The sequence below is a fragment of the Aedes albopictus genome, chromosome 2, assembly GCF_035046485.1.
Source record: "Aedes albopictus strain Foshan chromosome 2, AalbF5, whole genome shotgun sequence".
NCBI lineage: Eukaryota > Metazoa > Arthropoda > Insecta > Diptera > Culicidae > Aedes > Aedes albopictus.
The window spans coordinates 67,561,988-67,576,842 of NC_085137.1; the positions used below are offsets into that span (position 1 = coordinate 67,561,988).

The 14,855-nt window shown below is 39.0% G+C and overlaps 1 protein-coding gene across 1 annotated transcript in view; it reads right to left on the reverse strand.

Annotated features, from left to right (window-relative positions):
* The window catches only part of LOC109423908 (protein phosphatase PHLPP-like protein), an 83,027-nt gene extending 70,311 nt beyond the window's left edge, over window positions 1-12,716 (reverse strand). The window contains exon 1 of the mRNA XM_029871384.2: window positions 11,315-12,716. Within this exon, the coding sequence (XP_029727244.2) occupies window positions 11,315-11,872 (558 nt within the window). The 5' untranslated portion in view covers window positions 11,873-12,716. The remainder of the gene's footprint in view (window positions 1-11,314) is intronic.
* Window positions 12,717-14,855: the final 2,139 nt, after the last annotated feature.

Genomic DNA, 14,855 nt, shown 5'->3' on the forward strand with positions numbered 1-14,855 from the left:
GCCGTCCATCAATCAGAACGTGGTCGATTTGCGATTCCGTTTGTTGTGGTGATCTCCAGGTGTAACGATACGGGAGGCTGTGCTGGAAGAAGGTGCTACGAAAGGCCATGTTCTTGGAGGCGGTGAAATCGATGAGGCGTAGGCCATTTTCGTTCGTCAGCTGGTGGGCGCTGAACTTTCCAATCGTCGGTCTGAATTCCTCCTCCTGGCCTACCTGAGCGTTTAGATCCCCTATGATGATCTTGACGTCGTGGTTTGGGCAGCAGTCGTACTCGCGTTCGAGCTGCGCGTAAAATGCGTCTTTGTCATCATCAGTGCTTCCGGAGTGAGGGCTGTGCACGTTTATTATGCTAATGTTGAAGAATCGGCCCTTGATTCTCAACCTGCACATTCTTTCGTCGATCGGCCACCAACCGATCACGCGCCTCTGCATGTCGCCCATCACTATAAAAGCTGTTCCCAGCTCACGTGTGTTGCCGCAACTCTGGTAGATGGTATGATTACCTCTAAACGTTCGCACCATAGATCCTGTCCAACACACCTCCTGCAGCGCTACGATTCCGAACCCGCGGTCCTTCAGTATATCGGCGAGTATGCGGGTGCTTTCGATGAAGTTGAGAGATCTGCAGTTCCACGTACCGAGCTTCCAATCGCAAGTCCCTTTTCGTCGCTGTGGTCGTCGCCATTGGTATCGGTTCGCATTCTTCTCTTGTTGATTTTCCGGTGCTAGTCTTTTTTACGGCTGGCTCGCAGGGCCTGACACCAACCCACTAACCCAGGGAGCTGGGCTTACCTTCCCGGAAGCTACGGGTTCTGCATTGGCATTTCCTCCAACTACAGTGCTAAATAGCTAGGCTCGAGCGCCAGTCTTCGCCGGGGGTGGTGTTTTTAATGGGCGCCCAGGAGATCATATTTTACCTGAGCTTCCACCCCCTTAAGTCCTCCATACACTTCTTTTTGATAGCATGCTTCCAAGCTGAAATAATGACAAGTGACTCTTCACGAGTGAGTGTTTTCATCCCCAGCAGGAATCTCGAGAAAAATCTCTGACAAATTAATGGGGAAGTCTGCAAAGGAATCCAGCACAAAATTGCTGGAGGATACCATTTTTTCATCGTTTCACAAGAGATACACTATGTTTCATAACTATAGATCCAAACTATATTTTTGGATACTCGGATATGTAGAATGAATTCGAATCATATTGTTTTACTGTCTAATACATTATTTAGAGTAGACATGAGAAAAATAATAATTCGATATTACATGTGTTCTCTGAATCTGATAAATAATCTTATGTAAATTCCCTTGTTTCATAACAATAGATCCAAGCAAGAATTCATTCTAGTTAATTTAACCTGCACAAAATATTCAATATATCAATAATGAGTAGTCTCTCTTTTGTTCTTAATAAGCTCAAACAGCCTATCCGGGATACTTTTAATTAACTTTAAACGGATTTTATTCCACGTTCAAACAACTACACGGTTTAGATTTGGAAAACATCCGTACGGCTTATTTTATTTACACACTGCTTTTATAATCAACCCTAGAAATTCTCAATTGGGTTCTGGTCAGGGTAAGAAGCTGACTATTCTTTAATCTGAATAAGTTTTCACGAAACTAAGCCATAGTTGTTTGAACCGTGTGAGCAAGTGTATTCATGATCTTGATACAACGCTGTTTAATTTGTTTAACGGCGTTGCTGCAATAAACGAAAGTATATATTTTTCAGGTTCAGAAGCTCGGCACATCCCTGAATGCCCGTCCATTCGAGTCGACAGAACCTTCTCCATACCATCATGCCGCCACCCCCGAGAGATTCCTTGAGAAGTAACGTGGTTATTTTCGTAAATCTGTCCAGTACAAAAAAAAAGCCATTCGGTTGTATCGACCGACTGAACTTCTTTTCGACCTAAAAAGTCTCCCAAAGTATCAAATATGTCTTGAGAAGCCAATCAAATAAATGTTTAAACAAATAACAGATGATTCGCCGTATGTTGAAGGATCATCTTATCTCGATATATCGAGATGAGCAGAATTAACTGTAATTTGTTGAAGAATTTAGAGATCAAAATCAGAAACCAATTTTTGAACTTTCGTAACTAGGAAAAAACCTTCACCAAACAGATATAATTTCACTTTCTCAGAATTATTTGCACCTTGGAAACCAGGTACAGTAACCTGTAAAATTAGTATATTGAAAAATCGAGAGAAAACCTTGAACAAAAACCATTGGGATCGAATAAAGACAGGGAGATAAAGTGATATTTACCTTCAAAGAACTGTAATCAGTTTTGTACCTTTTAATTCCGCCTCCTATGCTGCCCTATAGAGGGCAGAATTAAAAGGTACAAAATTGAATACACTCATTCGAAGAGGGTATTCTGCATAGAAGGTTCGAAGAGTCGGTACAAAATGATATTTACATGTAGAACATCAAGATGCGGTGTCAACTGTAGTACCTATTTTACTTTAATCTCAACGCATGTTATCACAATCAAATCCTGAGCACAAATTCTTATAATGGCTCAAAAGTTGTGGAGCTCATTACAATTTTTCACGTTGACAGTGTGGACATTCTATCAGGACTCTATAAATTGTCAAACGCGGGACGTCTCGTCTAGTGCTACCTAGTTCTTTCTTAAACTGGTTCTAACTTTTTAGCGAGTTGATTGCGATCCTTATTCCGTTTTGTGCGATTAGACAGCTTCCTCGTGTTTTCATTCTGCCGTATTGAATTGGATCTTAAAATAAAATTACAACGGCACGATGAAATCTGCTAACACGACGAGAAATTTGAGCACCTGTCTTGATGTGTCTTTCTTATTTCAACTTCAGATATATATTTTGCACACAGAATATCATAAATTGAAGTTTACACGCAACAAACGCCGAAATAAACCTGAGCACAGAGCCTAAAACAACGCGTTGATTAGGCACAACGAATGACTTACATGTATTGGATCTATAGTCATGAAACAAAGGGATTTCAGTTTTTTTTTTTTTAATTTATCTGTATACACACATGTGCATGAATAAAATTATATGGTAGTATGTGTAAGGCACATGGGTAATCATAATGGCGTAGTGCATAAAATAATCAGTTGCACTTTGAATAAATAGCAAATAAATATTTGATGGATCTATAGTTATGGAACAGAGTGTATGTAGAAAGATAGATATGTTTACTGCTGCCCTACCTAATGTGATAATGTCTAAAACGCAAAACTCATATCACCGGGGTATGTGTTTTATGGATATAAGCTAGCCGAACAAAGAATCAAAAATAACTAAAAATCAACGACTTGTGAAACATATGGAAACACTGGAAAAATTCCGTTTCCAAAATCATGACGAAAAAGTCATAAAATCATAAATACAGGGGATAGACAAAATGATCGGGACAGGCAAAATTTTTACTTTTCAAAAAATGTTCAACTAGCTGTAACTTTTCGAAAAGTGCATCAAATATTGTCGAATTTTTACTGTAAGTTCATCAACTAGTTGTGTATCAGTAAAAATTTGGGAAAGATCAGGTCATTCTCCGAGGAGTTATAAAGATTCTTGGAAAAGGTAAAATTATCCGATAGGCAACTTTGAGCTGTTATATCTCCGGATTCAATGAACCGAATGGAATGTAATTTTGACCATTTATGACTTATATAATGAGCTATGAGAAACCGTAGACGTAACTTAAAATTCTTAACACGGAAGAAAATTATAACGATTAGATTATTTTTCTAATAAAATTCCAAATTATCCAAAACTTCAACATCGTTTCAAAATTCAAGATGCAAAGTATAGTTCATTTAATTTCCCTCTTACTGTCTTGAATACAGATATGTTTTGAAAGAAAGTAACACCATAGGCGGCTATTCATTGAAAAAGTACAGGGATGCATATTAAAAAGACTAAAATATTAACGCGCACTGAAACATCAAAAACTAGCAATAGCCAATATCTCACAGAAAAAATATTAAAAGCATTCAAAGTCTTTAACAACAGAGAGATGTTCCTTCTTTTTATCATCTGCACAAAAAACTATTGAAAAATATCCATTGAATTTCCAGTAATTCAACAAAAACCTGAATTTTTATTGCTTCACCCATACAAATTGTTAGGCGTTTTTTATCAAGTTTGTTGCTAATTTCTAATTTTTAATTGAGCGATAATATAGCTGCCATTAAAAGTAGACCAATTTACTAAAAAATCAAAAATTAATGAAATCGCTATAACTTTTTCTCTTGTTAGTAATTTCATGTTGAGTCAAACGTTGTTCAGAGCTCATTATATAAGTCATAAATGGACAAAATTTCATTGCAATCGGTTCATTGAATCCGGAGATATAACAGCTCAAAGTTAGCTATCGGATAATTCTACCTTTTTCTAAAATGCTTATAACTTCGTGCAGAACAACCCGACCTTTTTCAAATTTTGTCCACTGATACACAACTAGTTGATCAACTTACAGTAAAAAATTGAGAATATTTGATACACTTATTGAAAAGCTACAGCAAATTGAATATTTTTGAAAAGTGAAAATTTTGCCTATCCCGATCATTTTGTCTATCCCCTGTATTTGCCACTTTATGACTTGCCGAATGTAGAACCAAAATCATAAATGGCAAGTAGCAATGTCATAAACACAAATAAGGCTTATGATTTCATATATTTTCGTCATGGTTGTAGAGTACATGCGGCATGGTATTTTGCCGGCTGTTCGGGTTCGTTTGGAAGTTGACCATCAATGTTAACTTCTTTTCCCGATCAGCCTAGATAGCTGTGTAGTGTCGGTAGCGGTTATCTCAATCGGCTAAGAATAACACTACGGACCGCCTGATCCAGTGGTAAGAGTCCACTAAACAGGTGACCCCTAATTCATGGTGTTATGCGGCTTTAAGCTTACCGTGCCAAAGAATGAATGGTTAGGGGGGTCTAATAAAAACCTAACCACAAACGGAGCCTGTGGAGAATTAGGGCGTCCTCCACAGTATTACGCCCTTACTGCGCTAACCGGAGCAATGGTGCAGTGGACCTTGCGTTTCTCTGAGATAATCAGTTGCCCTTCTTAAGTCTCAAATTTGAGGCTAAATAAGGGCGGGGTTATTCAAATGTTGTTAATTAGCTTACATTACTGCTTATATGGGTTCGCTTAATGCGTTTTCGCCATTGGCGTTTTTCAATTAACACCGATTTGGTTGGTCGTTGATGTTTCCTTTTTGTGCTGTGATTGTGAAGAGTGTAATCCTGTCTAGTTTGGGTAGTGGCTACGACAAGGAAACCTCAGATCAATTTTCAGCGTAAAAAGCGTATGTAGCCCAAGTGGATCTACTTCAAAAAGTTCAATTTCGTAGGGTAACTTCTGTATAGGTTACCTTGTGAACCCAGCTTTGCTTTTTTCATTATAGATGAACTGTCGTGCCTCGAGCATGCTATATTTTAGAATAACGTTAACAGTATGTTTCAACCTTTCCTTATGGATGCCTTCAAGTAAGCTCTTGTTTTCAGCATCTTTTCGCTGATATTTGGCATCTGAAGTAGCTCAAACATTGATTTGAGATGCTTCACTTTGATGGAATACTTAAGTAGTACAGTTCATGGTTAGGGGCTGTCCATAAACCACGTGGTCATTTTTTTGGGACTTTTCAACCCCCCCCCCCTCCCCCCCCGCGTGGTCATTAGTCCATACAATTTTTTTTTATTTGTCCATACAAAATGATCATTGACCGAACTCCCCCCCCCCCCCCCCCCCCCCTCATGACCACGTGGTTTATGGACAGCCCCTTAACTTAACATAGAATTGCACCTAACCCAACTCTGCATGAGCAGAATTTGTCAGTTGGTTGGCTGATTGGCATGTGTCAGATGAGGACTCTCCATTTGATCTTTTTGCACTTTGGAGTGTTCCTTCGCAAACTTTGCGTATTCAGGCGTCCCTGATCAACAAGCTAGGGAACCTGTAATAATTGGTTGCGATCACATTTTATGGATAACTCGCTTCCATTGCTGCTCCAAGAGAGTTTCAGTACGAGTAATGCCTATTCTCGACTGAATGGTGCGTTGTACAAATCACATGTCCTCAGGGTTCAATGGAATTTGCGTCAGAACCCACGTAGCTTTTGGAGTTTTGTGAATAGCAAGAGGAAAAATTCCAGTATCCCTATCAATATGCGGCTCGGCGACAGAGAGAGTTCTTGTAAAGCCGAAGCGAGTGAACTATTTGCGAAACATTTTGCGTCTGTGTTTGAAGCTCATGAAACCAGCGATAGCGAAATAGAGTCTGCCGTGCGTGATGTTCCATTGGATCTGTTGGATTTGTCAACGTTTGTGATAACTGAAGAAATGGTAATAGCTGCGTCCATAAAACTGAAAAATTCGGTTTGTCCCGGCCCGGACGGCATTCCCGCTACGGTTTACCGTCGCTGTTCATCAGCCTTAGCTAAACCTCTTGCTGCCATATTCAACCGATCCCTTAATCACGGACAATTCCCAGCCTTATGGAAGCAATCATTTATGTTTCCAGTGTTCAAGTCTGGTGATCGTCGAGATGTCACAAATTATCGCGGAATCACTAGTCTTTGCGCTGCTTCCAAACTATTTGAAATCATTCTGAGCAAAGCTGTACTCAATAACTCAAAATGCTACATTTCGACAGACCAGCATGGTTTCATTCCTGGTAGGTCTGTGGTAACTAATTTGCTGGAATTCACAAGCACGTGCCTTACAGCAATGGAGCAGCACACGCAAGTTGATGTCATCTACCCGGGTAGAGGAAAAGAGCTCAATAATAGCATATTTTGATGTTGAGATCAAAACGTGATATTGGTTTGATTGATATAAGAGATAAAAGATCTAAAAATAATATCTAAAATTTACTCCTGGAACATCATCATCAGATCATATTTAGATCTTGTAAGATCTAACCAATAGCAGCGAGCTATTCGATTGATCTTGAAATATCAGATTTTGATCTTGTCCAGATGTTCCAGGAACATTTTTTAGATATTATTTTCAGATCTTTTATCTCTTATATCAATCAAACCAATATCATGTTTTGATCGTTAGTACTTCACCTCTACCCGGGTACACAGACCTGAAAGCTGCCTTCGACAAGATTGACCATCGAATACTGATATCTAAGCTTGCGAGGCTGGGAGCATCAGCAACGCTGACATCATGGCTGCATTCTTACCTGACTGATAGAACACTTCGTGTGCAACTGGATTCTTATGTGTCTGAACCATTCACTAGTTTATCCGGTGTGCCTCAAGGCAGTAATTTGGGTCCATTACTCTTTACGCTATTTTTCAATGATGTTGCGGCACTTCTGGGAGCCAAAGTCAAACTCGTATATGCGGACGATTTGAAACTTTACCTTGTTGTACGCACGGTGGAGGATTGTCATCAACTCCAAAATCTACTGGATTTATTCGTTAGTTGGTGCCGTCGGAATAAACTGATCGTCAGTATTCCGAAATGTGTTGTGATGACATTTCATCGTAATAAGGACCCAATAGTTTTCAACTACCGCATAGATGGCACTCTGCTCCGTAGAGTTGATCAAGTGAATGATCTTGGTGTGCTTCTGGACCCGAAGCTGGATTTCCGTCTCCACTATTCATCGGTTATATCCAAAGCGAACCGACAGCTCGGATTTATCTCCAAGATTGCTCGTGACTTCAAGGATCCTCACTGTTTAAAAGCACTGTATTGCTCGCTAGTTCGGCCGATTTTAGAAAACGCTTCTATCGTCTGGTGTCCATATGAGATGACCTGGATCCTTCGCCTCGAAAGTGTACAGAAGAGATTTGTCAGGCTGGCATTGCGGAATCTACCATGGCGCGACCCAGTGAATTTGCCTCCATATCCAAACAGGTATTTGTTGCTTGACTTGGAGACATTGGAGCAAAGAAGAAAAATTCAACAAGCAACATTTGTCGCAAAGCTACTCAATGGTGAGGTGGATTGCCCGGTATTGCTATCGCAGCTAAACTTCCGTGTCCCGCACCGGTCACTTCGGAATAACAGCCTCTTGCAGCTAAGTTATCATCGCACGGCGTATGGCTACAATGAACCCTTGACAGCGGTAATCCGAGTATTTTCATCAATGGAATCTCTTTTTGAGTTCGGCGAATCTTCCAATACGTTTCGTAATAGAATAAGAAGAAATGTCTAATGTTTGCTGTTCTATTTTATAATTTCAATGTATAGCTGTTTAGTTTTAATGTATTTTTGTTTTGTTTTGTTTTTACAATTTAACCACATTCATGTAGACTACTTGTCAGATGAATTATAATAAATAAATAAATAAATAAATAAATAAATAAATTATGGTTTTGTTATTATAACGCCCTTCATTGTGGTATACCATAGCTACTGCTTTGAAAGAAGCTTGTCCTCTGCGGTCTGTGCGGACCGAAAGAGGTATTCCTGAATGGAACTCGGACCTGTTCAAGTTCTAAATGTCTTCGGATAAACCAGTATTTTGTATAGCTACGAATCTTTAGCTTCTACCCCGAGGATTGTAGCTATAGAATCGATTTAGTGGGCACTAAAAAGCTCTGCTTACTTCAAATCTCCTGCAGCAAATGGGGCTTTGTCCTATTTTTCTCCAGAGGGATTTGAGTTTTTCAAACATGTTTTGAACTCTTGTAGTTTTCTATTGGGTATTTTCATGGCGTGAAATTACTCTGTAGTTTTATCCCGAAAGGGTGCGCGCGTTGTAAAAAGAAGGAATAAGTTCCAGATTTATCTGGTTACGTCGTTCTTTCTGAAATGCTCGAAACGCATTGTCGATTATCACATCTGTGATGTTCGTCTGGCTAACATGCCTGTTCATGTGAACTCACATGTCTCTCAATTTGGGATGTCCACAGTGACTCTTTTACACAAAGTTGTATACGTTTTCAAGAAAGCACTCGCCCAAACGTAGTTTTTGCTTGGGTGATTTCTTGAATATTGAGGATGCTTTTGATGCCGTGCCTTTCTATGTCATATTGAAAGTCGCATGGCGTCGCAAGCTACCTCCAATGAGCTATAGGCTCTTTTTACGCTTATGCGTTTTACAGTGTCCTTTTCAGGGCACTGATTAACCCCGTTGTGGTATGAGCTATGAGCTCTCGTTGCGCTTATGCGTTCATTCCCTCTTCTAGGGCACCCCTTCCTATTTCATCACCTTTCCCTTTCCCAATTCCCATCCCTTGTCCCATTCTCCCTCAGGTAAATGATGAAATAGGCTCATATGTATGGCGATGGCACAAATGTCCCAAATGGAGGATAACGTGCCTCTGGAGCCGGCCTTCTGATACCTGATACCTGATACCTGCTAATTTCTAATTTTTAATTGAGCGATAATATAGCTGCCATTAAAAGTAGACCAATTTACTAAAAAATCAAAAATTAATTAAATCGCTATAACTTTTTCTCTTGTTAGTAATTTCATGTTGAGTCAAACGTTGTTCAGAGCTCATTATATAAGTCATAAATGGACAAAATTTCATTGCAATCGGTTCATTGAATCCGGAGATATAACAGCTCAAAGTTAGCTATCGGATAATTCTACCTTTTTCTAAAATGCTTATAACTTCGTGCAGAACAACCCGACCTTTTTCAAATTTTGTCCACTGATACACAACTAGTTGATCAACTTACAGTAAAAAATTGAGAATATTTGATACACTTATTGAAAAGCTACAGCAAATTGAACATTTTTGAAAAGTGAAAATTTTGCCTATCCCGATCATTTTGTCTATCCCCTGTATTTGCCACTTTATGATGTCATGACTTGCCGAATGTAGAACCAAAATCATAAATGGCAAGTAGCAATGTCATAAACACAAATAAGGCTTATGATTTCATATATTTTCGTCATGGTTGTAGAGTACATGCGGCATGGTATTATGACACAGTTTACCACTTTTAGTCATTTGTGAAGAATTAGCTCGAAGTTCAAATACAAAAAAAATTTAAAAAAAACCTGATCGATAGAACCAAAATTATAAACGGTAAGTACTTATTGAAACACTAGTTGAAATCTTTTTAAAAAAAAGTTGCTCGTCCTTTATAGTTTTTCTTAAGTTTTACTTTTGCAAAAGTGAAATGTTTTTTTACTAGTGTTTCAAGTAAAAAAAATGTTCTTCTAAAACTTTTCCAAAAAGAAATAAGTACTAGTTTCATGAATAAGGCTAATGGTTTCATAAACTTCCGTCATGGTCTAGAGCACATGCAGCATGATTTCATGACGCCACTAATAATTTTTAGAAAACGTAACGGCGAAGCTATAACATAAAAACAACATTTATCGCCGAACCATGACGCATTTTGTCAGTTTTGAATGTGTAGACTTAACTAATAAGAATTTGTAGAACCTCTACGGTAAACTAAGTATTGTTTTGCATTCTGATCGCATATATATGCATATATATCGCATATAATAATAAACCTTCAAATTTACTTTTCTTTATGTAAGCTGTTTTTTTAACTGTAATAACAAGATTTTTGGCCCTAGGCTAGTTCATCTCGGGACCCACACTTTACTTCCCTTCCGAAGGAAGAACTCACATTTTGTGAGTTTGTCGGGAATGGGATTCGTGTTCTAAACATCACACCAGGTCCGCTTCACCAAAGCTGTTACTGCATAAGTTGGTTTTCGAAAAAAAAAATACTAGAGAGTCAAATTTATTGAAAATGGTTGTAGAATCGACCATTTTTATATGAATAAACGAGAATTTTAGCCCTTCTGGGGTAATTTATGTCAGGATCCTCTTTTTTCTTGCCTTCCGAAAGAACAACTCACATTTTGCGCTTTTATCGAGATTCCTTCCCTGATTCTCGGCGTGGAAAGCAGGTGCTTTAACCACCACACCAGGTCTGCTTTACCATTATCAACCACTTTATCTATGATAATAGTTTACCAGAACAATTGCAAACTTTAAAGAAGAAACAATTGCAGAACAACACAAGCAAAGTTTAATGCACTTCGATCAAATACATTTTCGAAACCACAAATGAAACGGTAATAATTCTTTCAAAATTGACCACAACACACAAACCTATTTACATTAAATATATTGAATATCATTCCGTTATTGCTGCACTTTTTTCGTCATGCATCTTCAATCACCATATCTTATTGAATAATAACCACATTCATAGAACACCCATCCCATTAGACTAGATCGTTGCACTAAACTTCATCTACTCATATTCCCATCAAAACCAATCCAGTGAAACATCCAGTTAAATACCCACGAATATTACCTTACAGCCTCCTACATGCTAGAGCTTAAGACACCCGTCTATAATCTCTTACCCACAACGTGTACTCCATCGGTAGGTCCATATCTTTCACCACATCCAGCGTGGTTGCGGTCGTGATTACATGCACCATCCGGCTCGGATCTTCGCAGCTTACATCACTCCGGTCCGGACCGCAGTAGACTCGTATCCAGCCGCTGGTGTTCCACAGCAGAGACATTTTCGACAGCGTCAGGTTGACCGGTTTCCCGCTGGACACCACCCCAACCGACGACGACCGAAGGGAACCACTTTTACCGGTCGGTCCACCACCACCGCCACTCAACCTGATAGCACTGCCATTACACTTTTGCACTACACTAGTGCAGTTATTATTATTATTATTGCTATCACTATCACGGGAACTGGTTGATTTATCATAATTTATCTCGGCACTAACCACGATGCGATTGGCGGGAACTTTCTGCTGTTGCTGTTGCTGGATCAATTTCGCATTTCTTCGCTGTTTGATGGATCGGAGCGTCCCATTGGTGTGCACTTGTTGCTTCGGCTTCAGTTCCCCACAGTTTAGCAGCAAATCTTGGCGAGCCGCATTAAAAGTAACGATTTCCATGATCTTGGTTTTGTATTTTTTGCGCGACAACACTTCCGGTGAGTGCACTGCTTCTGATGTGATTGATGTTCACACAAACAGGGACATTATATATGCAGTCCACATTGCAGTATTTCTTCTTGTCGAGAGACTGTTCACTGAACACATGGTAGTTTTTTTTTCTGAATTAATAAAGTGTTTAAGTTTATCAACGCTGAGGGAAATTTCTCGATAACTCAAAATTAAAAAATCTCTTGAAAAATTCAGTATCACTCTTAAACATCAACTGTGGAAAATGCCATACACTTCAAAATGTATGTTTTAGCATTTCGTTTTATAAAAGATTACAAATTGGGCTGTTAATTACTCTGTAGTAATTATTGACTTACTAACACGCCTTGTTTCATCACAAATCGAACAATCGTCGTTTTCCAAAACTATAACAGGCCAGACCCGTAAACACCTGTTACCTCACCTAATAAAGAGCAACGAACTTCAATTCACTGAACTTCACACTGCCCGGGTAGTTTAAATTCACCATTGCCCTCGTTTTTCGAGAGCACGTCATAGGTGGCAGACTACGTGCTCGAAACGGTGTATCACCCACTAGTCAACAATGTCAAGCTCGACACAACAATACGCCCAGCAAACGTCGCACGCATGACGAAATAAAACAACTGTATCGGTAGTATCTCGCGATCGTCAATGACGAACGGCATCAATTGGACGGGACGGGATGGTATCTCGCGGAAAAACTCTCTGAATACCGGCACGGACCGCGGCTAGCCAACGACTATCACCCTCCGAGCAGACGGCTTCCAGCCAGAGCCATCCGCCTAGCGCGGCGCAGCGCCGGCTATCGACGGCGATGGACGATGGATAGTTGGGCGACTCTTCGTTTCAATCGGACGGCCCTCAAGCAGATAACGAGCGTAATATATGAAAAGGGCAGTTCAAAATTCAATCTAAATGGAAAACAATGTTTAACTTTATTGTGAAGATGGTGAAAAGGGGTTGTACATTTATACGTAAAACAATTTTCTCGTTTTTTTCACCACCTTTGAGAACTTCAACAGTTATTGATGAAGGGCTCCGTTTGCCTGACATCCCGAGCAATAACTAATACATAACTGCAGCATACCAAAGTCAAGTACTTATCATACCAAGACGAAGTATTGGTCGGTAACCCGTGTATTGATAATAACTTATTGTGGTATTTTCTAGGTATTGATAAAATACCTCAACCATGACCTCAACGAGTTATTGGTTTGGTGTTCAGGACTGCTTAAGGTATTATTCAATTATGGAAAAATCACTATTTGTATGACAAAATCGCTGATTATTATTAAGGTATTGCCATACGGTGTCCAGCCATTTAGCCGAATGCCGTTTGGCTGAACGCCATTTGGATGAATGCCATTTGGCCGAAAGGGTCGTTTGGCCGAATGCCGTTTGGCCGAATTATTTTCAAAAGGATTTGAAGGCTTGAGCAAAATCTGGAAAGTATTCTAGCTGCCAATATGATCATCAGAAATATTTCCTTCTTTTAATCGTAAGCTATTCTAACAAGTTTCACCATCAAGGGAGGCATATGTACTTACATTGTAATAATCGATTGAAAAACTAAATAAAAGGAACTTCGGTTCCAGTACCAGGACAGTCTTGTTCTGATTCTAAAGCTATGCGTTTCAATACACTTCGGTGTACACTGAAATCTCCCTTTAGACGGATTTCGCGCCAACTCGAACAAATGTTGGCAGCACCCTCTCAGATTACAACGAAACTTTCTTGGTGTGTAGACCTTGCCCAGATAAGCCACTTTGCATACTCATTTTTCTATTTTTTTTCTCGACTGACTTTTGAAAGGGCTAAACTTTTTTATGGATTTTTTAAAAATGTTTTTAATCAAAAAATGACTACTCCTACAAAAAAGTGTTGTATGGGTGATTATCACAAAATAAGTCAAATTTTAAGAAAAAAATACTGAAAAAAAATCCAAAATGAGCCCTACACTGAAAAAAATCATTTCTAAAAATTCAAAGTTGATTTAAAAAAAAACACCATTTTTGATTTTGATGAAATTTTGTCTCAAGACAGGTAATTATGTTCCCTACCAACCGTCCATACATCACAAGATGGGCACTTTTAAGGAAAAAAAGTTTTTCTAACAAAAACTTTTTCTTGTTCGAATGATTTTTTTTTTCAGTGTATTTTGTTATCAACAATAAAACCATCATGGTGTTTTTTTTTTAAATCAACTTTGAATTTTTAGAAATGATTTTTTTCAGTGTAGGGCTCATTTTGGATTTTTTTCAGTATTTTTTTCTTAAAATTTGACTTATTTTGTGATAATCACCCATACAACACTTTTTTGTAGGAGTAGTCATTTTTTGATTAAAAACATTTTTAAAAAATCCATAAAAAAAGTTTAGCCCTTTTCAAAAGTCAGTCCAGATAAATTTTGAAGAAACTAAGTATGCAAAGTGGCTTATCTAGTCTTGGTGTACATACCCAGAAAGTTTCATTGTAATCTGAGAGGGTGCTGCCAACTCCGAATACGATTTGGGGCGAAATTCGTCTTTAGCAACCTGATGCTCAGGCACTGCTAACTTCATAGGAATGGCTTAAGGTCGGTGACAAAGAAGTATCAGAAGTTTTTTGATCCGAATGCATAGTCCCCGGACGGACTATGTGACACACCAGTTATTGTTTTAGGTATTTACCTCTTATGCTTGGCTTCTTAATACCTCATTCAGGTTGTAGGCATTCGGTTTTCCATACCTGAGCTATTTTCTCCTGCTCGGGATAGCATGAATTTGTATATTGTGTGGCAAGCACAATATTACACTATCCCCAGAAGCCGAGAATGTAAATCGAACCTGTTTCCGGATTGGCGATCCAATGCCTTATACATTAGGCCAGGGGTTTTCAGATCGTGTACCGCGTTGCACTTGGTGCACCGCTAAGCATTGCCAAGTGCACCGCAACACTTTAAATAATGTGT